Genomic DNA, 23,822 nt, shown 5'->3' on the forward strand with positions numbered 1-23,822 from the left:
GAGTATAAAAAAAAAGCTTGGGAATTATGCAAAGGGAGTACAACTCAATAACTGATTCTATAATTAAAGAATGTTCTTTTCACTTTAAAATTGTAAAATTTAAAAAGTAAAAGATATTTTTTGATACTGTAATCAAATTAAAAACAGTTTGAAAAAAAGTAAAAAACCGAGAACAAGAGGCCGTAGAACAAAGCCTAACCTAATTTCAATGCAAAAAAGAAAAAAGAAAAAAAAATTGTCAACTTATGATTGATTTACGTCTATATTTATTTGATTATATAAAAAACAATTTCACTGAAATTTGCAAAAATTAAGTGATGAAAAATCACAATGATATAAGGATCGTACCACGGCTCTTTTTAGTTATCTACTTCTAATTTTCACTAGTAAAATTAACAATTTTTCAATCTGTGAGTAATCTTTTTTTTCAATGAAGCTTATATTTTAAAATAAATTATATATACTTTTTACTGATATAATTTTTTAATATTATTCCAATTATATAATATATATATAAAATTTAGTCAAATTTTTGTTAATTTGAATATTGAAAATCAAAACTGACCAATTAAAAAAAAGATAGAGAGTATTATATATAAAAAAATTATATAAGGACGAACGCAAACACACTCCGCTTATGTTTTCACAATAACCATTTTAATATTTTAAGAGCGATGTGACAAAAAAAAAAAAAATATTTTAAGAGCGAGTCCAAGAAATACCCTATCTCATGTCCTCAATTATAATTTAGGACAATTGATGAAAAAACTTATCTATTGATGTTTTATATTACTAGGACAATCTATCAAGCTCTATTTTTGAGCACATCTCTCTTTCTTTGCTCTATTCTATATATTATTATAAATTCTTATCAACATTCATTGTTGGAGTTCAAATTACTAAAATATATCCTAAATTACTAAGACATGATATTTTATATTATATTTAGAACTTGAACTATAAAACTCTTGAACTTGCTCTAAAAAGCTTAAAAAATGCACCTTACATTTGCATTTGAGATAAAGAGGTTGGAGGCGTCAAAAGTACTTTCAGTACCAGTCTCTCATAAACGAATTGTGTGCCTCAAATTTTGAAAATTTTATCGAATGGGTATCAAATGATAAAAGATTCGAAGATGGATGGGACAAAAAAAAATTATGTTTTTTTGTCTAAATGTGAATCCTGCATAATATTTATATAGGGATAGGATCAAATAAAAACTTTTTTAAGTTACAAACTTACAAACTTTTTTTTATTCTTCCATCGTGTTAATCCTTAGTTATATAAAGTATCCATGTTGAAAATTCTTCAAAAAACATCATAATTTTTAAAAATAACGCATAAATAAATCGCGTTTTCAACACATTTATAACTGGGGTTCAACATCGGGTGTTGAACACTAATTATCATTGTGTTGAATATATCTAAAAAGATGTTTAAACTATACCTCTGGGGTTTGGGTAGGGTCTAGAAACATAAATATTAGTTATATAACATGTTTACCTTAGTTCTTACATTTAAATATTGGTTTATGTACTTCTCCACCACTATTTTAATAGATGTTCAACAAAATATGTTAAAAAAATGTTGAACTCAAATTATATATGTGTTGAACAAAAAAACTTTGTAAGTTTGTAAGTTTGTACCAGAACCTCCCCTATTTATATAAGAATTCCATATCTCAACCAATTGTTCTTCTAAAAAATACAACTTACCTTTTTAGAATTCCATATGGGTATTCTTATCACTTTGTTAACAAAAGTGGTATTGTTTTAGTGGTAGAAATCTTAGTGCTCCACTTTTCCAATGAAAAAGATTTTGAAACACATGTAGAAGTATCAGTAGCAGCACTTAAAACAAGGTTTTAAAGCAACAGAAAATCTTTGGACATGGCAAGTGCAGTGTACCAAATATATGTTCTAATTCTTGTTACTGTAATAATTCAATACAAGTGGCCCCAGGTGATTGCTTCAGACACTCACTCGCCACTGATCAAGTTCCTCCCTGGTTTTCCAGGACCCCTGCCTTTCCAATTTCAGACAGGGTCAGCTACTGTGTGTGTGTGTGTGTTTTTTTTTTCGCGTTGCATGCTGATGGTTTTTGTATTTTAAGGTATGTGGGGGTAGATGAATCTGAGGATGTCCAGCTGTTCTATTATTTTGTGGAGTCCGAGAGAAATCCTAGAGAGGATCCTCTGCTTCTTTGGTTGACTGGAGGCCCTGGTTGTTCTTCATTTTGTGGCTTTGCTCTTGGAATTGGTAAGTCGCTTTTATGTAGACATGACAGTTTGGTACACGACACAAAATTACGGGTATGAATTTGGAAAAATAGCCATAAATAAATTACCCTTGTGATTTTGTAATGGATGCAAAATAGAAACATCTTTGATATCAAGTTAATAGACTATAAGACTTGATCATGGCAGTTTGTGGTGGTTTATAGAGTCTTCCCCCATCAATTGGACCTAAAATTAGATTTATTGAATTTCGCTATGTTCTAATACTAATGTGGCTCTACTGCTTAGTACTTTTAAAATTTGGCTATGCTGCTGGGCACTCATACATAATTGCAGGTCCACTATATTTTGAAGAGGTTGTGTACAATGGGACTTTGCCTACCCTGTTCATGAATCCCAACAGATGGACAAAGGTGTGTATGCTTATGAGTTAAATATATCTCCCTACTTGCTAAAATACCTTCATAATGGTATTCACATGAACATTAAGGTTCGTATATGATGTCCCTAGATCTCAAGATTTTGTAATTTTACCGTCATGATGCAATTCAAATTGTTTGTAGGTAGCTAGTGTAATATTTTTGGACTTTCCAGTCGGTACTGGTTTTTCTTACGGCAGGACACCCTTTGCTTCTGGTTCTACTGATGACCAAGCATGTTCTCAAGCTGCCCAGTTCCTGAGGAAGGTACAGAATTTGTTCATAGAAGCACGATTTTCTTCTTGTGAAGGTGAAATATATATACTTAAAATATGGAGTAAACTTCAGAGTTTTGACCAAAATTTATATCGATTTTCGAAAAATTGATCAGATTTCCAAATTCTCACAAACGTAACCAAAACATTGTCTCCGCTTTTTAAAAAACTCCCGTTAAATATAACTAACAGCAGAGGGGTAAAAACCAAAATGTATATTTGGGCGGAACACCCCCACCCACCACCACACCCAACACACCCATGGGTCTTCTTTCCCCCTGTTCTATTAATACCGCCGTGGAGCCGCCCAACCACGACTACAACTCCAACCACCACTACAACTCCGGCCACCCCTCTGGACCTGTAAATTGGCTCCTTTAAGGACTTGGATTCGGCAATTAAACAATTGCGTGCGACATTATCGGAAGAATTGACACTTGGCTTTATAATTCTTGGTGAGCATATGGGGTGACACTTGGCTTTATAATTCTTGGTGAGCATATGGGGTGTTTGTATTTTAAAGAAAAGGGTTTGTGTTTTCTTGAATCTTGATTTCTGGGGTTTGTTTGTATATGTTTGTTCATACATATTGAGGGGATTGAAGATGAAGGGGGAGTTAACAGTGGCGTGAGGGAGCCTTGGTTGGAGATGGGTAGTTAGCTGGGGGCGGCGGGTTAGAGAGAGGGAGGGTGAGAGAAGGGAGAGAAATAAGGGTAGTTCTGTAACTTCATAGATATTAGACTTAAATATTTTTTAACAAATCGCAATTATATCATTTAATTTTAGGATTTTAATGGCACGTCAAGGGGAGTCACTTTTTTAAAATGCGGAGACAAAATTTAGCAACCTTTCTAAAAATTTGGAAACCCAACTTTGGCCACAACTTTTATGTTTACTCTAAAATATGTGTTACTAGGGTTGTTTACATAGATTTTCAGGATCTAAATATAGATACATGTTTTTTTTTGCATCGTTGTGTGTGTTAAAAAATAATTTCAAAAAATAATACATAAATTAAGACTTTTTTTTCATGTGCAATTCTGCTGAAGAACCCTAATTAATACGGGAAATAAGCTAATTGTTCTAAGGTTTTTATGGCTCATGGTTCTATGTGGACCTTATATCACCAATCTAAGTACTTTACTAACTATGATTTCTAATAGAAGTATTTGACAGTGGTTTGTCAGTCATCCTGAATTCCTCTCAAATCCCTTTTATGTTGCCGGAGACTCTTATGCTGGAATGTTTATTCCAGTTATCACTCAAATAATTTCAAATGGTAAGAGTGCATTCTATTCGACTAAAAGCACCTAAGTTCATTTATACAATGGTCTAACTGTCATATTAATGTAGGAAACCAAGCAGGCCTTAAACCCGCTATCAATCTTAAGGTTTGTCAATACTAATCCCATTCATTGACTTCATCAATACTGTAAGTTATATTGGAAACTTTAGTGATGTAGCACGAACTGAATCAGAGATTGAACAAGATGAATGATTAATGAACACTTGGTGATTGAATCACAATCTATTTACTATCCCAAGGAAATGAGCTTCCTAACTTGTGCTTCTGCCACGCAATTTCAGGGTTACATAGCTGGAAATCCAGCGACATTCCCTGCTCAGTTGAACTTTACAATCCCTTTTTCTCATGGAATGGGACTAATATCTGATGAACTTTTTGAGGTAAGTACAAACTTATCAGAACTCCAGATTCTTAGATGAACATAAATGTCAATAGCTTATTAATAACTTTACCAAGTACTATTTTAGTCATTGAGGAGAAGTTGTGGGTTCGACGATCAGAAACCAGATCCTGACAGTGCAGAATGTTCACTTAGTTTAGAAGCTTTCGAGCAGGTTAGCTCCATCTGCTTAGGTTCGCTAAATATGTTTAAGGTTGATGATTATTATTTTGTTTAATGCAACATAAGTTCATCTTTTGCAGTGTACTGCTGGACTTAATGAGCATCATATTTTGTGGAAAAACTGTGATGATGGTGATGCACAACGTCATCTTCACAGATCATTATCTGGTGAGAAAAGAGCTGTTACAGATATAATTGGAGAAACATCACTTCTTGAACCTGGGTGTCCTGTATGTCCTCCTCTTTAAGTTGTATAATTATCTCACTCACTATTAAATTTATTTTGTAAATTATTACTGCTCGACTGAGTCAGATTCAAACACAAGTCATGATTATGGTCAGTTACAAACCCTGCACGGCCGCACGCCCTTATAACTTGTCCTCTGCATGTTTGAGATGGCACTTGGGAAGAAAGAAAATATGTTTAAGCATGTGATAAGTCGATAGTAGGATTGAAGCCAGTATAGCGGTGACAAATATTATGAAAGGTGTAAACTTCATTTTATTTGCCCTTTGTTCCTTTAATCTTTCCATTGAAATATAATGACCAATGAGATGATACTATGATCATCTTAAGATTTTAGGAGAACCGGTCACTTGACATGGTATCGATTCGGGCATAAGTCTTGATTTCAACTAAGTGATCCAGATCCACTCTTCGACCCAAAAAGTGGATTTTCCAGTGTTAGAATATTATATAAGGTGCTGATAAAATGGGCTGTGTTTAAGTATTATATACGATCCTAGTAAGTCCTTGATGACAACTCACTTACTCTGTCCACCATTAATGATGATAAATATTGCATAAACAATAATAATGCAGGTTGATGCAATTGCACTTACGCTTTTCAAGTACTGGTTCAACGATATGAAAGTTCAGGAAGCGCTGCATATCAGAAAGGTAAATGTACATCCCCTGGTATTTTCATTTTGTAAAATAAGATTGTTGTAAACAGTGACTTGCTTGCATACAGGGGACCGTAGGGACATGGGAAAGGTGCAGTACTGATTTGTCTTTTGAAATTCTAATCTCGGATGTTAGACCATATCATGCAAATCTCAGCACAAGGGGCTACAGATCCCTCATATACAGGTCAGTTCATATACTATACATCAAATATAACAAAGGCAAGCATAAGTAAAGGGTGAGTACCTGGGGAGAAGCTATCTGAAACCTACGAATTGGTCTGTTCTGAATATATTTATAATTGATTTGGAGATATAATTTTTTAGGTATAAATAAGTAATTCTAAACTAGCATATTTCTGTTTTTTTAGCTTTTGTGAATATTCCTGATCTTAAAGTCCAGTACTTCGACTATTAGTATCTTCAGTGCAGAAATGAATTGCACCAGAAAATCTATCTTGACATTTTCAACTATACTAATATGTACTTGCTAGAATCTCTGCAGACTAGTATTAAATTTCTCAAGAAACACATTTCTGGAGAAAAGTAAAAAAAATTAGATTGTGTTAATGTATTATAGCATAGCCTGGTGAAAATGATTTAAAGTTATTTGAATTTTTTGAATTGTTTCCAAATCAACTTAAACTGCTTCTTAGTTGTTAGTAGGATATAAGTAAAATTTGCCAACACCTCTTGGTCTGATGATATCTCCCTCGCTTTCTTTATAGGATACTGAGGGTGTTTAATAATTTTTATAAAAAAAAAGGATAAGTGAATTAGTTCAGAAGGTTATAATATAGAAGTTAGAAGGTAATAAAATCAATCTGGCATATTCATTTCTTCTTCTTTTTTCTGGCGAAAAACCATCATAGCCAACAAAATATCTGAATGTGAACAATCTATTTAACTAAAAGCAATTGATGAATCAAAGACGCATAAATGAAAGTCCTTTCTAGCACATCCATTACTGAATTTTTGGTGATTAATAGCGGTGATCATGATCCCCAAGTGCCATTTCTATCCACGCAAGCTTGGATAAGGGATCTAAACTACTCTATTATCGATGACTGGCGTCCGTGGATTCTTGAAGGCCAATATTCTGGGTCAGTTCCAAGCTAATCGTCACCTGTTTATACTATCTGCTACCAAGTAGACCATGAATCAAGAAAATATTAATTTTCATCATCTATTGTTGTGCCTTTGCAGTTATACAAGGACTTACTCCAACAAAATGACTTTTGCTACTCTCAAGGTAAAAAAATCTATTTGCTTTACTCCACTCAATTAAACCCTCATTTTATTATCGTGTTTCTACTGTTTTTAGTCATTATAATTTGTATATCCTTGCTATTATTTTTTTCCCAGGGGGGAAGCCATACTCCTACATCAAACAGGCCTGCAGAATGTTATGCTATGTTCGAAAGATGGATATCAGAAAAACCTCTGTAAACACTACCTACTCTCCGAGACCGAGCATACAGGCTGCTCACAAGTCACAACCTATGCTGTATACAAGTTTGTTCCAGTATTTAATAGAATATATTCTTCTAGCTGTTTACATATAATGGTGGATATACTTGACTGGATAAACCAAGCCCAGGATATTTCCCATTTAGAAGCAGGATTAAGGCCCTGTGAGGTTCTTGTATCAGTATACTCATAGTCTAAATAAAGAGGACAGCAGACTATACATGTTTCATTGTAAGTGGCCGAACTTTATCCCTTTTTCATTCTGATGACAGAACTTTTAAATTTACAGTGTACTGACCAGATTTCATTTTAATTCATAAAAAATGGTCAATGACACTTTTTTCAGGAAAAAAAAAAAAGTTTTTTCATCAAAATTGTGACCCTCTCTCATATCTTTCAAAAATAAGAAGAATACCCAACCACTCTCCTGTAAATTTAAAATTCTGGCCATTAAAATATGAAAATACCATAATGGATAAAGTTAACCCATCACCTTGTATTTTACTCTAATAATAAATTAATTTTCAAATATTAAATAATAATCAATAAGTATTAAGGTTATATAACTTATAAAGTACACATCAGAGTTGAGAAACGAATGAAAGATTGAAAGATCTTTATCAGGAAATGCTCAAATAAAAATCTCGGTAACTGACTGACCCAAATGCAGCTGAGGAGTGTGACAGAGGGCCTACACCACTATTGCAAGGTCAAGTGGGATTACGAGACAACCTTGATGATAGCTACTGAGATATCTGGAGTTACAACTTTGAATCTAACATGTTCAATTCCTTAGCTCCGTCTGAGGAAACGTCCTTATGCAATAAAGCCTTAGTAGTGATCATCACTTCTCGCTCCGCTCACCAGAGGTTGATGCTTCGATTCTTATCAAATAAGATGGTTGTCTGAGTGTGTCTAATTATCAAAAAGAAGATCCAAAAAAAAATAAAAATTCACTTACTATCATCGACTTAATATTTTTAATTATCCGATCAATAGGGTTTCAATAATTGGATATTTGTGAAACTGTAATAAATCAATCAGTTCTTGGTCTGCAGCTGCCAAGCTGGTAGTGGGACACTTAATTTGGATACATTCTAGAAAAACGGATACTCTGGTATCCACTCTTCTTTATAAAATTTGTCTTGTTGAGTTTTAGGCTTTTAGCTGCTTTTGCTTTCATAATACAATCATTTGCAGAATGATAGGTGGTGAGGGCCAGGATTTTATATAAGAAGCTAAAATGGAGAATGATTAGCTGTTAAGTTTAATGTTCATCTGCTAGTGAAAGGCAAAAGTTTACGAGTAATATCTGATTCGAGCCACACAGCTTTGTTTTTGTCATCTTTCAAAAAGCCTCTACCATTCGAGTTGTTCTGATTGTTTATTTTCAGAAATGTTGTCAAATGCCAACGGAAAACATATTTACTTTTCACATCTCACCTTAATCTTATCAAATTTCTGTTGGGTTTACCGAAACCGTCGGCATAGACTCCCACAGGGTTCAATCATGCGAGAATCAAACTATCCTGTAATTTCGTAACGGTGTTAGGCATCCTTGCTTTTCAACAGAACTCAAGAATGACAAGTCTACTCCATCGTTTCCACAGATATTGGTTTGGTGTAATGTCTAAATGATGTTGTTTGTATCTGCTGCATATCAATGACAGACCCATCACAACATTGTAATGGTGCACCAAAATGTCCTGTTAATTCATATTTGTGTTAGACAGCCTTGTCTTTAACAGATTTTAACACAACTAAACAAAGACAAGTCCATTTCATCCTCACACACATGTTTGTTTGGTTATGTTAAGTCTCTAGTGATGTTGTTTGCATCTGCATATCAATGACAATCCCATTACAACCTGTACATAAGGGATTGAGTATGAACCATATTAACAGCCGCGGAACCATAATTTTGAAAAATCCGAGGCTAGAACAATATATCGCTAAATTTGGAGGCCTGTCGGTGGTCAGAATCAATTTAATCCTTATTTTCAACTAAAAAGCGATATTAGTTGATTGTTAAAGTTCTATCCACCTAGTTTAGTTTCTTCATTCCGCCTATACATACTACGGGTCTGATAGTGAAACCTATAACTGCTCTCAAAGAAAAGCTGAAATGCAATTTTTTAAAAACCTGACAGGACGTGCTTTTTCTAAAAACACTTTTGAACTAAAAACTGTGAAAAGCTGCTTTCAGATTTACTAAATAAATTTTTACCTCTTTTTTAACAAAAATCTATTATTGCCGTCTTTAACAGCAATGTAATAGTACCTGCATTGTATTGGAGAAATGTGGAGGCAAGATTCCCTTGCAGTGGATCCCCAAACGCGCCTTAAAATACGGTAACAAAGGCACCTACTTGTTTAGTTTAGAATTACAAAGAGCACAAGAGCAGTTTAAGGGTTTGATCCTTATCTCTAAGGCTGTGTTCACTTCATAGAAAGGAATGAGGGGAGAAATGAGAATGGAATGAAAAATTATATAGAAGTTTTAAGGAGAAAAAAAGAAAGTATGAAATAATAGGGACAAAATATGGATGTAGTTAAACTTCTTGTGAGAAAGTAGGTAAAGAAACATGATGTAGAGATGGAATGAGCATTCCTTCCAAAACATGTGGGTTAGAATTATAGTTAAAATAGTATGATTGGAATGATTGAAGGAATGAAAAATATATACATTTTCTTTAAGCAACACCATTTTAGAGTACAAAATTCATTCCATTCTCCCTCCATTCCATTCATGCCAAGTGAACACAACCTAAATGTTTAGTGCACATGTTCTGTTTATGCTAATTATAGTATTAAACTCTTGATATGTAAGAACATGTTTGTTTGTATCCATGTGTGTACATATTCTTGCAGTAATCACAGCATGACTTGTTGATCTGATTATGCACGCGTGCACAAGAAGTAATTAAAAGTTAAAACAGTGTCTAATACTTTAGGGGTGTGGACAAACTTTCATGTGTTGGGATCAGACAACAGATTTGACTTGTAAACATGAATAATGTTAATCTGCACTAGTAATCTGCATACAGCATATTAGTTTATCCTTTTCTGGTCTTAGAAATCAATAAACATGGTTCTTGCTTAAATACACACATGTACTGCTGCACATCTCTGCAGAAAGTGATTTTCGTTTTCATATTAACTTTTTGACTCTGGGGCTGCGGAGGATATTTGTCTGGAATTAAAAGGTTTTAAGCTATTTTCAATTTTAAATTAAAAATATTTGTTAATATAATAAGTCAGAAATCGGTTTAAAATTAGAAATAAACCAGAAACTGAGTTAAAGTCACAGGTTATTACGGTAATTTTTTTGCGAATTAATTTTTATAACTTTTATTGATAGAAATTACCCTTTATTATAATTCAAACTCATAAATCACTTTTATTTTTATTATTATATTTTTAATAATTCATAAGTCATCAATAAATCAAAATTACCTAAACAGATATTTTAAGGTTTTATCATATAAAGTCACCAAAAAAAATTAGAATTTTCAACTTCTTATATTCTAACTTATAAATCAGAAAATGACTACAAATTCTTTACATAAACCGTTTGTGACTTATAAGACCATAAACCCGACTTAAAAACTCAGCCAAATTGGCGTGCCGTTGCTAAGGGTGGCATACATTTACGGCTCAAAAAATAATGTGGTAGTACAGTAGTGGGTGTTTGTTTAACACTTGTAAATCCAGCTATAAGTTAGGAGCACTTATTCATACCGTTTGTGTAATAAGTCAAGAAGCACTTATAAAAAGCTAAGAATGCTAACTTTTGTTTGAGAGCTTCTACTTATTTCCCAAACATTTTAATCACTTATAAGTTTTATCTTGTTTCTAACTTCTATTTCACTTATTTATTTTAAGCAGGAAGCATTTATTTTCAGCTAACTCAAACGGTCCCTACAGTTTGTAAGGACATGAAAATAGCTGGAGGGGTTGTGAAAATCCAAAAAAGAGTGGCCTCCCCCAAGAAAAAAGCTCCTATGCTCCAAGTCTAAGGATGGATTGAAGATTTGAAGAGACAGCCATGAAAACAAAATTCAATTATTGAATCAGTTGGTGTTGTTATTACATGGATCTAGGGCTGTTCACGAACCGAGCCGAGCCGAGTTTTGACCGAACCGAGCCGAGCTTTAATTTTTTTTCTGACGAGCCGAGCCGAGCCGAGCTTTTTTATCGAACAAAAATTGTGTTCAAGCTCGGCTCGTTAACTAACGAGCCGAACACGAGCTTGTTCGCGAACAAATACAAGCCGAGCCGAGTCGAGTCGAGTCGAGCCGAGCCAGAAAAAAAATAAAGACAAACCGCTAGTTGACTCTTAAAATAGCTAACCAAATAATTTTAATTTTTTTGAAACTTTGTTTATATCACTAAAATGTATATATGTTAACATCCATGAGGTTGGATCGGTAAGAAATATTTTTTAAAAAATTGAAACACTAATTTAGGATTAAACACTAGTTAGCGGTACTAGTTAACCTTCTACTTGACTGTCAAAATAGCAAACCATATAAAATTATTATTTTCCGAAATTTTGGTTACATCACTAAAATATATATATATAAATTATATGTTGAATTCTGAGTTCAATAACATATATAAATTATAAAAAAAACCCCAAAAATATTACATTTTTTCGAGCTTTAACGAGCCGAGCTCGAGCCGAGCGAGCTCGAGTCGAGCTCGAGCCGAGCTCGAGCCGAACATACTAAAAGCTCGGCTCGAGCTCGTTTACTTAACGAACAATTTTTTGTGTTCGAGCTCGAGCTCGTTAACTTAACGAGCCGAGCCGAACGAGCTCTTAACGAGCCGAGCTCGAGCTTGTTCGCGAACAGCTCGGTTCGTTAAACAGCCCTACATGGATCATATATTTTGTGTAGCTGTCATAAGGTGGTGGGGATGGTGCTTTCGGTCCCTTTTCAAGAAAAGGAGACCAATTTCATCAAAGTTCCATCATAAATATTGTCTTTTTTAAGTTTTAAATGAAATATATTTTACCATTTGTAACCACTTATTCAGCTTCTAGTTAAGCTGGCATTTCTCCAACTAGTAGAAGGATGTGCCACTTATTATTGGCCTCTCCTTCCCATCTTCTTATAATGATATGCTATCCTCTCTTTCTTTTTTCTTTCTTTTTTTCTTTTATCTATTTGTGCCCACACCACTACATTACTTATATCTCTCTTATTTTATTAGAGGACCACTTTTTTATTTTATTGTTCAGTTAGTTGCTGTTTTTGTCTTTCATTTTTTAAACACCACCAATTATTGCCTCAACTTTCAAATTAAATATACTTACAGTGAAACATGGTATGAACCAACAAGTTATTAAAAATGCTTGGATGCCATGACCTATAAATTATTTAGTGTTTGAAATACAGGAGGAAGTGAAAAAACCTAAGTTTCGCGACTTTTTTTTTGGACTTCTCACATCTCATAATAAATACTTCTAATATTTTGTCAAACAGTACTAAATAAGCAAAAACCTAATTTTATTGTAAGAAAGCCGCGAAACCGTGTTCCCAAACACGCATACATTATCGTTATGTCTATTGATAAATGTAAGGTTGTGTACATCGAGACCTTGTTGTGCATTGTGCACTCAAGAGTCAAGACTTTATGGGAAAGGATGAATGAGATTATGGTGTGTGCATGCCAGTTGAAGTTTCATAGTAAGAGGAAAAGAGAACAGAAAGGAGGATATAAATTTTTTTCTTTTTTCTTTGTTTTTAATATTTATGTGCTCAGGTTGTTTCCCTTTGCATAGACAAGAACAATAACAAACAGGAACAAATAAATAAAGATAGTTAAAAAAAACAAGATCTTCAAAATCTACTGCATTTTTTCTCTCTCTTGAGTAGCTGCAGCAGAGACAGAAGATACACCATCAATGCAATTCCTTATTGCCATTTCCTCCCCTGCAAACCACCTGTAAAAACCCATGTAAATTCAAATTCAGGCCTCATTTAAATACACACATTTATGTAGTATCTTGATGCAGCTACCCACCTGACTTCTGTGAAGCTGCTTTCCCTGAAACTGAAGATTTCAGAAATCCAAAACCCTTCTTCAGTGCAGATTTCCCCTGGAAAAAATAATATTTAACTCGAATTAAATAAATAGGTAAACCCGTCGAGCTGTAGCCTAGCGGATATCCCTCTTCTGTTCGTTCACGACATTTTAAGGGAGTACTTCTAATATGACAATTACATACCTTATGCTGAGTTGCAGAGTTATCCTGATTTGTTTCTTGGTTGATGGAATGACTCGAATTGTTCTGCAAAACATACATGCATCAATTCACTATCGAATAAAATCTATGAGAATTCGGATTTATAAAAAAAGCAGAAAAAATACCTTAAAAACATGGGAGCTAGCAGTATCATCAAGAAAAGCATCTTCATTCTTCATTACCATACCCTTCATTTTATTTTTCGGCTTCTTAGTCCCCTGCTGCTGCTTGAAAACAAAACCCGAACCCGAAGCCGAAAAATAAGCAGAAGACTGATCTTCATCATACAAGTACCTAGGCCCAGATGATGCATCAGAAACCATAGACAAATCCTCAGTTTCTTGATCCACATTAAATCCCAAGCTCCTCCAATGTGTCTTATCATATTGATAAGCAGAAACAGAGGAATGATCCAAGTAAGTAGTCCATCCAGATTCACATCCACTACTACATTCAGAAGTTGACATATTATTATTATTATTATTCATGTTATTATCCGTATAGCTCTCTATTTCTTTGTTGAATCACAAGGGAGAGATGAATAAATAAATAAAAGAAGATGAGAAGAGAAGAAAGAAAACAAAAGAATGAGAGATGAAATCCTAGACTTGGTTTGTCACCATGCTATGAGCTTTGGCCTTATTAAATTATGTCGATTTGTGAATGAATCAGAAATGCCAGTTGGGTATTTTTTGTTTTTTCAAAGGGTTTTTGGGTCACGGAAAGAGAAATAAATTGAATAATTGTGAAATGATGATAACGGGAAAGGGTAACAAAGGAGATTACGGGAAATTTTACAAGTACATCCCACATTTGTGTAAGAGCCAGCTCAATGCCACCCGTTATGCCTCTACCCCCTACCCCCTTTCTTTTCTGTACCAGGGTTTCTTTCTCCTCCTCCCATTCTCCTCGCTCTATGTTCCCTTATCCGTCTCCATTCGGGTTTTACTCCTCGCTCAAACGTTCCGTAATCCGTTTCTTTTAAAAAAAATTCGGGTTCTTAAAATATAAAATAATTTTGTAATAAGTAAAATTTTATTTATCAGTTATATGATTTTGATATAAGTTAATTTACGAATTTATGATATATGTTAACGAGTTTGGATTCGAACACGAAATATTTGGATTGGTTGATGGCTTGATGTTGAGAGGGTACAGGAACTTGACTTTGTACGTTGTGCCAAGAAAATGGTCCAGTCTTAAGGGTCTGGTTTGGACCAGGTTGACAGCTTGGTTGCGATACAGAGAGATGAAAAAAGTTTGACTGGGATAGAGGCCGCTCTTATCGTCATTGGGCATTCAACATTGGAAGTATGCAATTGACTTGAAATTTTAAATAAGAGATCTTGTTTAATGTTTATGCAGCCCCTTTTTCTCCTCTCCACACACTTTTCTTTGGTCTAATTGGTTGAGTGTGTTTACATAGGTGGTGTTTGGCCACCCTTTTAAGCCGACTTCTGAACTTATAAGTTAGAAGCACTTATTTCGTACTGTTTGTGTAATAAGTCAAGAAGCACTTATAAAAAGCTGAGAATGCTAGCTTTTGTTTCATGACTTCTGCTTATTTCTCAAACACTTTAATCACTTATAAGTCTCAACTTGCTTCTAACTTCTATTTCACTTATTTACTTTAAGCAAAAAGCACTTATTTTAAGCTCAGCCAAACGGCCCCATAATTTGACACACACTTCACTCCAGATTTTTAAGCACAAATAACTGAAGTGCGGCTTTTAAGCCCAACTTCTGATTTATAAGTTACAAGCACTCATTTGTATTGCTTGATTAAAAAGTCAGGAAGCACTTATAAAAAGTTAGAAATTCTAACTTTTGTTTCAGAATTTCTACTTATTTACCAAACATTTTAATCACTTATAAGTCTTAACTTGCTTCTAATTTCTACTCAGTCAAACGGTTCCTGAATATTAGCCGAGCTATCAATTTTTTACATCATAAAATATAAATGTTTCGAACATATATAGGTTTATAAAATATGCAAACATTTCTCGGAATATATTTTTGTGTATCACTAAATTTTTCATTATTAGTTCTGGATTCATATATAGATACGATTTCTAAACTTGTGGGCTAGTTTCTTCATTATTGAAGTTGGACTCATATTCAGATACGATTGGGGACCTTAATGAAATGTGAATGGAATATAAAAATGTACGAAAATTAAAACGATTATTAATTTGCAAACGAAAAAATTACATCAAAAGACTAAGACTCTGGGTGTCTTTTGTTATTAACCTTTAGAAGAATGGGTGAGAAGAGAGTCTAGATTACGATATGGAAATTGAGAGGTGAAGACTGAAGACGAACATGGGGGAGGGCCTACTTGCTTCGTGATCACTTGTATATGTATCAATGTGATTAAGGACAAGTCGAGATGCACACGTGTGCTTGCCTTAACTGCCACGTGCTTCTCAGATGGTCCTAACCGGTATTTTCTTGTCCCCATCATATTTATGTTACTGTTGCATACACTTAAGTGTTCATCACAAATTTACATACGGATATAATCCCTCTGTTTTTTTATTTTTAATCAATTTTTTTGTGAATTAAAATTTTGATTATATATTTTTATTCAAAAATAAAAAATCTTAAAAATAATTAATTATCCGATCAAAGCACTTAAAATTGTGTGTCAAAAAATCGAACGTGATCTGGTATTTGTTATGGACATGGAGGAAGAGTATTACTCCCTCCATCTCAAATTAGATGAGCTAGTTGACTTTGGGCACGTAACTTGAGGTGCATTGACCGTCTGATTCCGAAATCTTTTTTTGTAATTTTTCTTTTGTAAACGAAAATTTCATATTTAAATTTTTATTTATAAAAATAAAATTTTAAAAATAACTAGTGTAGGTGATGCGGTCAATGGATTTTAAAGTGTGTGTCCGAAGTCAACGAGCTGATATAATTTGGGACGGAGGGGTAGTAATTTAGTATGCCACCATGGGGATAAGAAAGCCCAGTCCGGCCAGGGCCTCTAACAGTCCAGTATGTTTGTGTAGGGCCTGGCAGGTCCGGTATTGGTCTGAGTAAAAGCCCAACGGGAGTTGCTCGATTGGGTTTAACAGGAAAGAGTCAAAAGACCAAGTGGATAATAAGTATAATTAGAAACCACAATTTTGTGAACCCAAACTTCAATACAGAAGGCCCAAGCCAGGCCCATCGGAATATCCACCAGCACCTTCTAACCAGCAAAAACATTCAAACTCAAAAAACATATACATACACACAACATTTCACAAATGTATCTATCACCCGCTTGATCAATCTCAAATCACACCATTCCCATATCAAATCCCCCACCATGACCACCCAAAACGACGCCGTTCCCATCGCCTTCCCCGATTTCCCCGAAGACGTGCAACTCACCATCCTCTCCTTCCTCAACCAATCAGAAATCTCCACGTTTTCCTGCACCTCCAAGCGCTTCTACTCCCTCTGCAACAACGATTCCAAGCTCTGGTTCTCTCTGTGCGACCGCAAGTTCGGGTCGAAGACCCGGATCAAGAAATGGGTCACGGGTCAAATCACTTACAAGCGATTGTACAAAACTTTGTGTGAGTTAGAGGGGCTGATTGGGTTCTGGAGGAGGAGTGGGCAGAGCAAGAATTGTGGGTCCCCTGGGAATGTGGGTGATCAGACGCCGGCCCTTGTGTATTTTCAGTGGGGGGATTGTTTTATCTCGGGGTGTCGAGTTTCGGGTTCGAGGGAGGGAGGTTATGATGTTGTCAAGAGGCCTTGTTTCTGGATTTGTTTGAATTCGGAAGGGGAATGTGTGAGTTTCCTTGATCCCAATTGTCGGGTTGAGGGGTTCGAAGAGTTGGTGGCCAAATGCGATGATTTGGGGTTTGTGGAGAATGAATTGATCCCGGTGAATGTGAATTTTATGGGGGGTGGGCATGTGGTTGTGGAGGAGAATGTGAATTATGTGAGTTCGAGCGGTTCGGGGGAGATTAGGAAGAGTGGTGTTGTGAAAGTGGGGAGTCCGAGAGGAGAGGAGGGTGATGAGGGGGTGGAGAATGTGATTGGGTCTCCGGTTATGTCAGATATGTATCAGTATTTTGCGAATAGGACGAGTCCGGGGGCGGGAGGGGAGAGGTGGTCTAGGAGGCAGAGGAGGAGGGAGAAGGTCAAGAAGTGTTGGAAGAAGTGGGAGCCTGAGCATTATGTCAAGATTGTTAATTGTTCGCCTACGCCTGCAAGGCCTTTGCAGGGTCTTTGGAAGGTGATCTTCTTAAACTTTTGCAACCGTGTAGTGTAACTGTTTTATGATTGTTGATTTTACATTGGATAGTGGTTAAAGCATGAATCTTTGCAATTACTAAAACAAACTAAATATCTCATTGACCTTGGGTTGTACTTGTAGTTTCTAATAGGATATAAGATTTCACCTATTCCTAAATACTCATTATTTATTCGACAGAGGACTTACATTTGACGTAGGAATATAGGCTTTTAAAGCTATTAAAATTATGGTGGAGCTAGTTTGAGGTTTAGGTTTAGTTATGCAATTGCTGGCAATATTACCTTGTCTCGCTGATTACCTCTCCTTGTTCCGTCCAATATTTTATTAGGGAGATAAAGATGCTAGACTTCATTGCTTTCTTTATCAATAGGGAAAGAAAAGGAAAATGACTCAAATATGAAGGCTCACCTGTTTATTTGGGTTAGTCTGTCCATGTAGTAACCAGTTAGACAGGTTTTTATGTTGTATTAAGTATATGTGAGTTCTGCACGGTTGCATATTTCTAGGTGATAGAACTTTGTTACAAGTCTACTGTTTAATTTTTATACAAATGGCTATGTTATGTTAATGTATTATTAGTTCATGAATTCACAAGGTTGTGGCCTTGAGATTAGTATCTTCACAATGGTATGTGTTTTCAAGTTTCAGCCCTTTATCTTGAAAAGAGTATATGTGTACAATACAACTATTTGCTAAAGCTATGTCAGAACGCATATAGCGGAGCTTGTTTACAAAACATTTGTTAGGTCAAACTATGCAAGTATACCGTGATTGCTCTGGCACTTGCCCCCTTACTCTGCAACTTTAAATAGTATCTTAAAATATGATAATGGGAAACAGTGGTGGCTGATAGATAAATCAGTGTTTGCAGCCTATTTGATCGGTTCTACTTGTGGGTGCAGGGAATTTGTGATGACATGAAACTTGATTTTTATTTGGTGGCTTATGACGACATTGGTGGTATTGCTTGTCGGAGGGTTGAGGATTCGTCTAAACCTTTCTCTGGCTATGCACCAGTGTTTTGGACATCAAACACCACATTCATCGAGTCTCCTTTTTCGCCAGAAGAAAATTACATATATGACAGTCGCACACATCTTAGGCCACCTGATGCGTCAGACTGTATACATGGAGATGAAGCAGTGGCACGCATTCTGTACATCAACTCAAGCTATGATCTGGTCATCCCGGATTTAGCAGAGACTTCTGTGAATCCTCGGCAGGTGGAGGGAAGAATTTGGCAGTATGGCAATGGAACATTTGGTTTTGGGTTTCTTCGTGATAATCACATCGTAGACCTTAAGCTTATTACTAGGAATGATCATCTCTTAGATACCAGTTAATGTTGTAAAGATTATTAGTTTGTTTCTTTCTGTTGGACATTGTTGTTGTACAAAAAGGTTGTGGCACTTGCCACATCCGTGCACAGATCTCTTCTGCATGTTCAAAAATAATAAATGTTTCCTTTTCTTTTGTATCTCTACTATTTGGACGACTTTTATGTTAATTCAGTCACTCATTAAGATGTTCTGTTGCGGAAACTGACCAGGATATTGTACACCTGGAAAAGTTTTATCGATGTACGAACAGGGGATATAAGGTCTTCATGTTGCTATATGGTCAATGAGTCTAAAGGTCTATTTTGATATTCCAGGTAGTTACCAGTGCGATGTTGATTCGTGAGAAAGAAATCAGAACCACATTCTCCGGATTCTGTTGCGAGTCCGACATAACTCTGGACAACACTATATTGAGTATTGATGCTAAAGCAGCTCCAGTGGTTAGGAGTTGCTATTAAGCTAACTTGGAGAATCATATTGAAAGAAGTGTTATTCTTTTAGTTTTTCCATAGAAAATTTCTCTGGAGAATTGAAGGACTAATTAAGGTCTTTTAGTTTTTCCATAGAAGATTTCTCTGGAGAATTGAAGGACTACTTCAGGTTTTCATCCTACGTCTAATATGTTACGTTCTAAGTACATTTTTCTGAATCTACTCTGTTCTCTGAATCTACTTTCTGAATCTAAAGAAACTGGAAAAAAAAATGAATCGGCCAAAAACGACGACACGCTGTTCAGAGGGACAAGAAATACTACTAATATTCAAATATCTTTCTGTTATTGTATATAGGCACGGCAGCAAATAAACAATGAAACTGGTTCATGAGTCACCATATTAATAATCAAGCATCCAACTCCAGAGTACATCTCAAGTTCACTAAATCAAACGAAGAATAACAGGAGAAGCTCCACACAATTCAGAGCATTTTATCTTCAAGCGGAAAACCAACCAATTTTAGTGCAGAAAGGTCTAGATAAGTAAAACGGACTGAATTGCTATTACAAAGGATCAAGATGATAAAACTGTGCCAAAATGAGAACCAAACAATGTCGCGGGTGAATTATGACTCTGCAACAACTCGGTCGCCCTCCAGCTGGCTTAAGTTGCCTTTCTCTTTGATAAGTTGAGTATGGTGGTGTCTGCAGTAAAGGCGCCCTTCGTGTGCAATGTAGTTGGATGGACTTATGGTACACCCTCCATGAGTACACTTGAAGCAGCTTCTGTGGTATGCAGTTCCATTCACGGAGACCTTTAACAATTATGGATGTTTGTTAATATATTACTCGTTACCTTTTTATGTATAATCATAGTCCTTGTCAATAAAAACACATCGACGATAATGATAACATTCAATCAATGTATTTTGTTTATGCAGTGAATCGAACATCTTTGAATTTCAGAGAATATCAAGTAGAAACATATTACCTTCTCAGTTGGATAGACAGTTTTGGTACATGCCAGACATTTATCTTTCGTCCCCACAAACATGCTTGAAACTTTTGCTTTCTGCTCAAACAATTAAATTCAGATCATTAGTATCTGAATTCTGCAGCAACTGCATTTCGATGTACTATCTAAATTAACAACCAGGTTCTCAGATATTTACCTCATTGTCGATAGGTTTGTCTGGTTTAACAATCTTCGGTGTTCCTGAAAGAAAATCATAGCAGATACATTAGCCCATGTTCATTGACATACAGATTCTAATCTCTTGCATTTTATATACCTTCAAAACTCTTGTCGAGACTGCCAGTTCTTTTGAAGAGCTGATCGAAGTGTGGCCTGCAATACAAAACACCCTCGAAGGAATTGTAGTTGCCAAGCTGCAAACAAAACTCATCAGAACTGTCTGCCCTCAATTGATTTCGTGTTTCAATAAGAAACAAAACAAACTGGTTCTAATTTATAAATTCAAGTCCTTTAGATCTACCACCCCAATAGATTTTTCTTAAAAAATGGAAACTGATACATGGCACAAAAATTTGATATGGTAATCCCCAGTCCACAAACAAAACTGAAACTAACAGATACCAGTACACAAAAGTACTCCTAGGATCAGAACAGATCTGAACAGTACGGTAATAAAGTAAACTTATGTTACCACAGCCTGAATATCTCAACTCACTCGAAAACTCATTTTTATTCCCGAAACTTCCAACATCATTAACAAATCATATAAAAAATTAATGATTAGTAAACAACCAACCCTATCAACTTACAGACAATTACAAGCACAAACCTCCAAATTTTAAAAATTAAACCACGCCAACTAGCAGCAATTTCAGATCAAATATTCATACAAAAACCAAATTTCGATATCGATTAAAATTTTAAAAAAAAAGTTTGAACCTTGAGAGTGCCCTTGCAGTGGTGACATCTGAAGCAAGCTTTGTGGTAGATACGGTTATCAGCAGTAAGCTTGTCAACAAGATACACAGTTTTTTCACAGGCCATGCATTTCTGAGTTGTTCCTGCGAATGCCATCTCTCTCGGAAAAAACAAATCAAGAAAATGAGTTGTGGGAGAGATTGAAATTGAGGGGGTGGACAGAGAGAGATATGAAGGTATAGATTTTTATGCAGGGATTGCTTGCAGAGTCATATGGGGTGGGCCCGGTGACAATCATGTTGTCTTTAATGTAAAATTGAAGCATTTTTATCGTTATTTTTAACTACCACCCCCAGCTAGTGAAGTTTGTTACACATCAGTACAATTTTTTATATGGACATAGTAACCGACAAATTGGGTTGTTCACATACTTCGAGGCGGTCGGGATGGGGGTTATTTTTGAAATATATTGATTTAACTATTAATTATTGGATTAATTATTATTATTATTATTATTTATTTAATTTTATAATCCGATCAATGGATATATATTTATATATCTATTTAATATATATATTACAGATATAATAAATCATACTCCGTGACTCCTCGACACTTTATATGGAAGATACAGGACTTCTTACATATATTTAAAGACTCTTAAAAGTTGTGGTTCAATAAATTTTTTTAATTCTCTTCATTATAAATTTATTTAAAAATAAATTATAAAACTATACTTTATATACGTCTTAAAATATGGGATAAAAAAACTGTAAAAAAAAAAATTAAGAGATGAATATTATTATTATTTCCATTTATCTGATTAATATTTAAATTAATTTTTGAGTAGCCTCCATTCTTGATTAATAATCGGTTCTGGTTATCAATTTTTACAATACTGTATAATTCTAATTCAATACTTTCTTCTGTGACAAAAAAAAAATAAAATAAAAAATTCAATACTTTCTTCTGATTCTAGTATTGTAAATGGTTGATGCAAAATTCAAGTTAAATACTCGGATTTACGAATACACCATATCATAATTGATTTCTGAATTTTTTTTAACTTTAACTAATACATAAGTACAAATTTTAAGAAAGTGGATTGGAGTATCTCTAACAACTTAATTTACAGATAACTTGTGACAGATCTGAATAATGTTCCTCCATCTACCATCTCAAAGTGGCAAAGTTACCTCAAACGAGGACATTTGTTTGGTCTTTGTCAAGTAAAGTAAAGAATCTTGAGCAAATGAGCCTTTTCTCTCTTTTTTTCCCTTTGGTAAGCCTAAAGAAAAAGAAAAGTTTGAGGAGCCTGGGGCATCTGGTGCCAGCCATTCTTCATCAAGCATATTGCATATGCTAGCTGGCATTCGTGTATGCTATCATTCATTTCCAGCTCTTCTTGCATAATTGCATTGTCATTTTTGGTAAATGTGGTAAAGTGGTTAGAGAATATTTTTAGCAAGTGAAAATACTGAATTAATATTTTTTATCGGTTTTTAGTGGTTACCCACTTAATACCCACTTTTGGAATTAATCGCAATATCCAGAATCGAGCTCCATCTAATGGTAAAAAAAATTCTCACTTTAGCATGTGAAAAGTACTATTTGGATACTTTGTGTAGAGTTCGATTTTTATCAAATTTTGTCTTTATTTGAATTATAAATATTTTTCGAGAAAGATTAACATTTTGTGTTTGAAAACAATGTTTTGAAGGACTTTCCAACTACAGGCCCATTAGCTTGTGTTTGTGATTTGTTTGGGCGAGGTTGGTTTTTATTAACAAGATTGACAATCATAACAACAAGGGCGTTTGGTCTAGTGGTATGATTCTTGTTTTGGGTGCAAGAGGTCCCGAGTTCGATTCTCGGAACGCCCCCCTTTTTTTTTTTTACTTTTTCCCATAAATGTTTAAAGTTTAAACTGCTAAAACCCATGTGAGTTCTTGTTTAAACACAAAAACTAATATGGAATCTTCGTTACGTGAGCAGTGAAATAGAAATCTGCATTATTTTATAAGTTTATTATTGTAATAACTCAAAGTTTGTTTATTCAGTTCCCATTGAAACAAGCCATTACTTCGTCGTTCTTCGTTAGTAGGTATGATGACACTGAATATTATTAATATAAAATAAATATTTATATTCTGATGCATCGTCACGTAGAAAAAAGACATTATTGTATGTTAATAAACGATTTTAAAAAATGTGACATGTTCATCATTCATGGTGAGATAAAATATGTGTTAGCAATATTGACACGTTCCTTGTATTCTCAATATAATTGTCAGTGTGTTTATCCAAAGAATCTCAAGGATGAGAGCAAATTTTATCTTTTCTCGAAAAATACTCCAATTTATACATAAACAATTAAACATGGCATTTTATGGGTCAAAAATTGACAAATGCATTCGGATAGGAGGAAAAGATGACAATTTATGTGTTTGTCAGGTATATGCATTTT

General features: G+C 34.8%; 4 protein-coding genes and 1 non-coding gene across 7 annotated transcripts; 3 read left to right on the top strand and 2 right to left on the bottom strand.

The window, feature by feature from the left end:
- Window positions 1–1,721: 1,721 nt before the first annotated feature.
- Window positions 1,722–7,464, top strand: LOC108192824 (serine carboxypeptidase-like 11). Of its 3 annotated transcripts, none has more exons than XM_017359321.2 (14): window positions 1,725–2,044; window positions 2,113–2,258; window positions 2,573–2,649; window positions 2,800–2,922; window positions 4,107–4,209; window positions 4,284–4,321; window positions 4,518–4,616; window positions 4,704–4,790; window positions 4,879–5,028; window positions 5,622–5,699; window positions 5,773–5,891; window positions 6,694–6,807; window positions 6,911–6,956; window positions 7,070–7,464. In XM_017359321.2, exons 1-14 carry the CDS (start codon window positions 1,890–1,892, stop codon window positions 7,151–7,153), a joined length of 1,419 nt encoding a protein of 472 aa, XP_017214810.1. In that variant the 5' UTR covers window positions 1,725–1,889; the 3' UTR covers window positions 7,154–7,464. The 3 variants fall into 3 exon arrangements, with proteins under 3 accessions (XP_063935989.1, XP_017214810.1, XP_063935990.1); XM_064079920.1 differs by having other exon boundaries at window positions 1,731–1,961; XM_064079919.1 differs by lacking the exons at window positions 4,107–4,209; window positions 4,284–4,321 and having other exon boundaries at window positions 1,722–2,044.
- Window positions 7,465–12,881: 5,417 nt separating this feature from the next.
- LOC108226495 (protein SOB FIVE-LIKE 5) lies at window positions 12,882–14,061 on the bottom strand. Its single transcript, XM_017401458.2, has 4 exons — window positions 13,553–14,061; window positions 13,410–13,472; window positions 13,205–13,280; window positions 12,882–13,124 (listed from the first exon to the last, which is right to left on the bottom strand). Exons 1-4 carry the CDS (start codon window positions 13,913–13,915, stop codon window positions 13,096–13,098), a joined length of 531 nt encoding a protein of 176 aa, XP_017256947.1. The 5' UTR covers window positions 13,916–14,061; the 3' UTR covers window positions 12,882–13,095.
- A 2,588-nt stretch (window positions 14,062–16,649) lies between these two features.
- Window positions 16,650–19,165, top strand: LOC108224751 (F-box protein At3g12350-like). Its single transcript, XM_017399471.2, has 2 exons — window positions 16,650–17,667; window positions 18,591–19,165. The coding sequence occupies exons 1-2, from the start codon at window positions 16,747–16,749 to the stop codon at window positions 19,029–19,031; spliced, it is 1,362 nt and encodes a 453-aa protein (XP_017254960.1). The 5' UTR covers window positions 16,650–16,746; the 3' UTR covers window positions 19,032–19,165.
- A 664-nt stretch (window positions 19,166–19,829) lies between these two features.
- Window positions 19,830–21,667, bottom strand: LOC108224657 (LIM domain-containing protein WLIM1). Its single transcript, XM_017399341.2, has 5 exons — window positions 21,377–21,667; window positions 20,754–20,850; window positions 20,634–20,677; window positions 20,453–20,533; window positions 19,830–20,276 (listed from the first exon to the last, which is right to left on the bottom strand). Exons 1-5 carry the CDS (start codon window positions 21,509–21,511, stop codon window positions 20,088–20,090), a joined length of 546 nt encoding a protein of 181 aa, XP_017254830.1. The 5' UTR covers window positions 21,512–21,667; the 3' UTR covers window positions 19,830–20,087.
- Window positions 21,668–23,166: 1,499 nt separating this feature from the next.
- TRNAP-UGG (transfer RNA proline (anticodon UGG)) lies at window positions 23,167–23,238 on the top strand. Its single transcript has one exon. It is a non-coding gene; the product is annotated as a tRNA-Pro (tRNA).
- Window positions 23,239–23,822: the final 584 nt, after the last annotated feature.

The sequence above is a fragment of the Daucus carota genome, chromosome 6 (genome assembly GCF_001625215.2).
Source record: "Daucus carota subsp. sativus chromosome 6, DH1 v3.0, whole genome shotgun sequence".
NCBI lineage: Eukaryota > Viridiplantae > Streptophyta > Magnoliopsida > Apiales > Apiaceae > Daucus > Daucus carota.

What these genes read in the sequence shown, in the direction of transcription:
- LOC108192824 (XM_017359321.2), top strand. Translation starts at nt 1,890, where the DNA reads ATGGCAAGTGCAGTGTACCAAATATATGTTCTAATTCTTGTTACTGTA. An exon ending in CTTGAAGGCCAATATTCTGG is followed by an intron (nt 6,808 to 6,910) that starts GTCAGTTCCAAG and finishes GTGCCTTTGCAG; the next exon opens with TTATACAAGGACTTACTCCA. An exon ending in TGACTTTTGCTACTCTCAAG is followed by an intron (nt 6,957 to 7,069) that starts GTAAAAAAATCT and finishes TTTTTTTCCCAG; the next exon opens with GGGGGAAGCCATACTCCTAC.
- LOC108226495 (XM_017401458.2), bottom strand. Translation starts at nt 13,915, where the DNA reads ATGAATAATAATAATAATAATATGTCAACTTCTGAATGTAGTAGTGGA. An exon ending in ACTCTGCAACTCAGCATAAG is followed by an intron (nt 13,281 to 13,409) that starts GTATGTAATTGT and finishes TATTTTTTCCAG; the next exon opens with GGGAAATCTGCACTGAAGAA. An exon ending in AGCAGCTTCACAGAAGTCAG is followed by an intron (nt 13,125 to 13,204) that starts GTGGGTAGCTGC and finishes GGGTTTTTACAG; the next exon opens with GTGGTTTGCAGGGGAGGAAA.
- LOC108224657 (XM_017399341.2), bottom strand. Translation starts at nt 21,511, where the DNA reads ATGGCATTCGCAGGAACAACTCAGAAATGCATGGCCTGTGAAAAAACT. An exon ending in TCTCGACAAGAGTTTTGAAG is followed by an intron (nt 20,678 to 20,753) that starts GTATATAAAATG and finishes ATTTTCTTTCAG; the next exon opens with GAACACCGAAGATTGTTAAA. An exon ending in ACAAACCTATCGACAATGAG is followed by an intron (nt 20,534 to 20,633) that starts GTAAATATCTGA and finishes TTGTTTGAGCAG; the next exon opens with AAAGCAAAAGTTTCAAGCAT.
- LOC108224751 (XM_017399471.2), top strand. Translation starts at nt 16,747, where the DNA reads ATGACCACCCAAAACGACGCCGTTCCCATCGCCTTCCCCGATTTCCCC. An exon ending in CTTTGCAGGGTCTTTGGAAG is followed by an intron (nt 17,668 to 18,590) that starts GTGATCTTCTTA and finishes TTGTGGGTGCAG; the next exon opens with GGAATTTGTGATGACATGAA.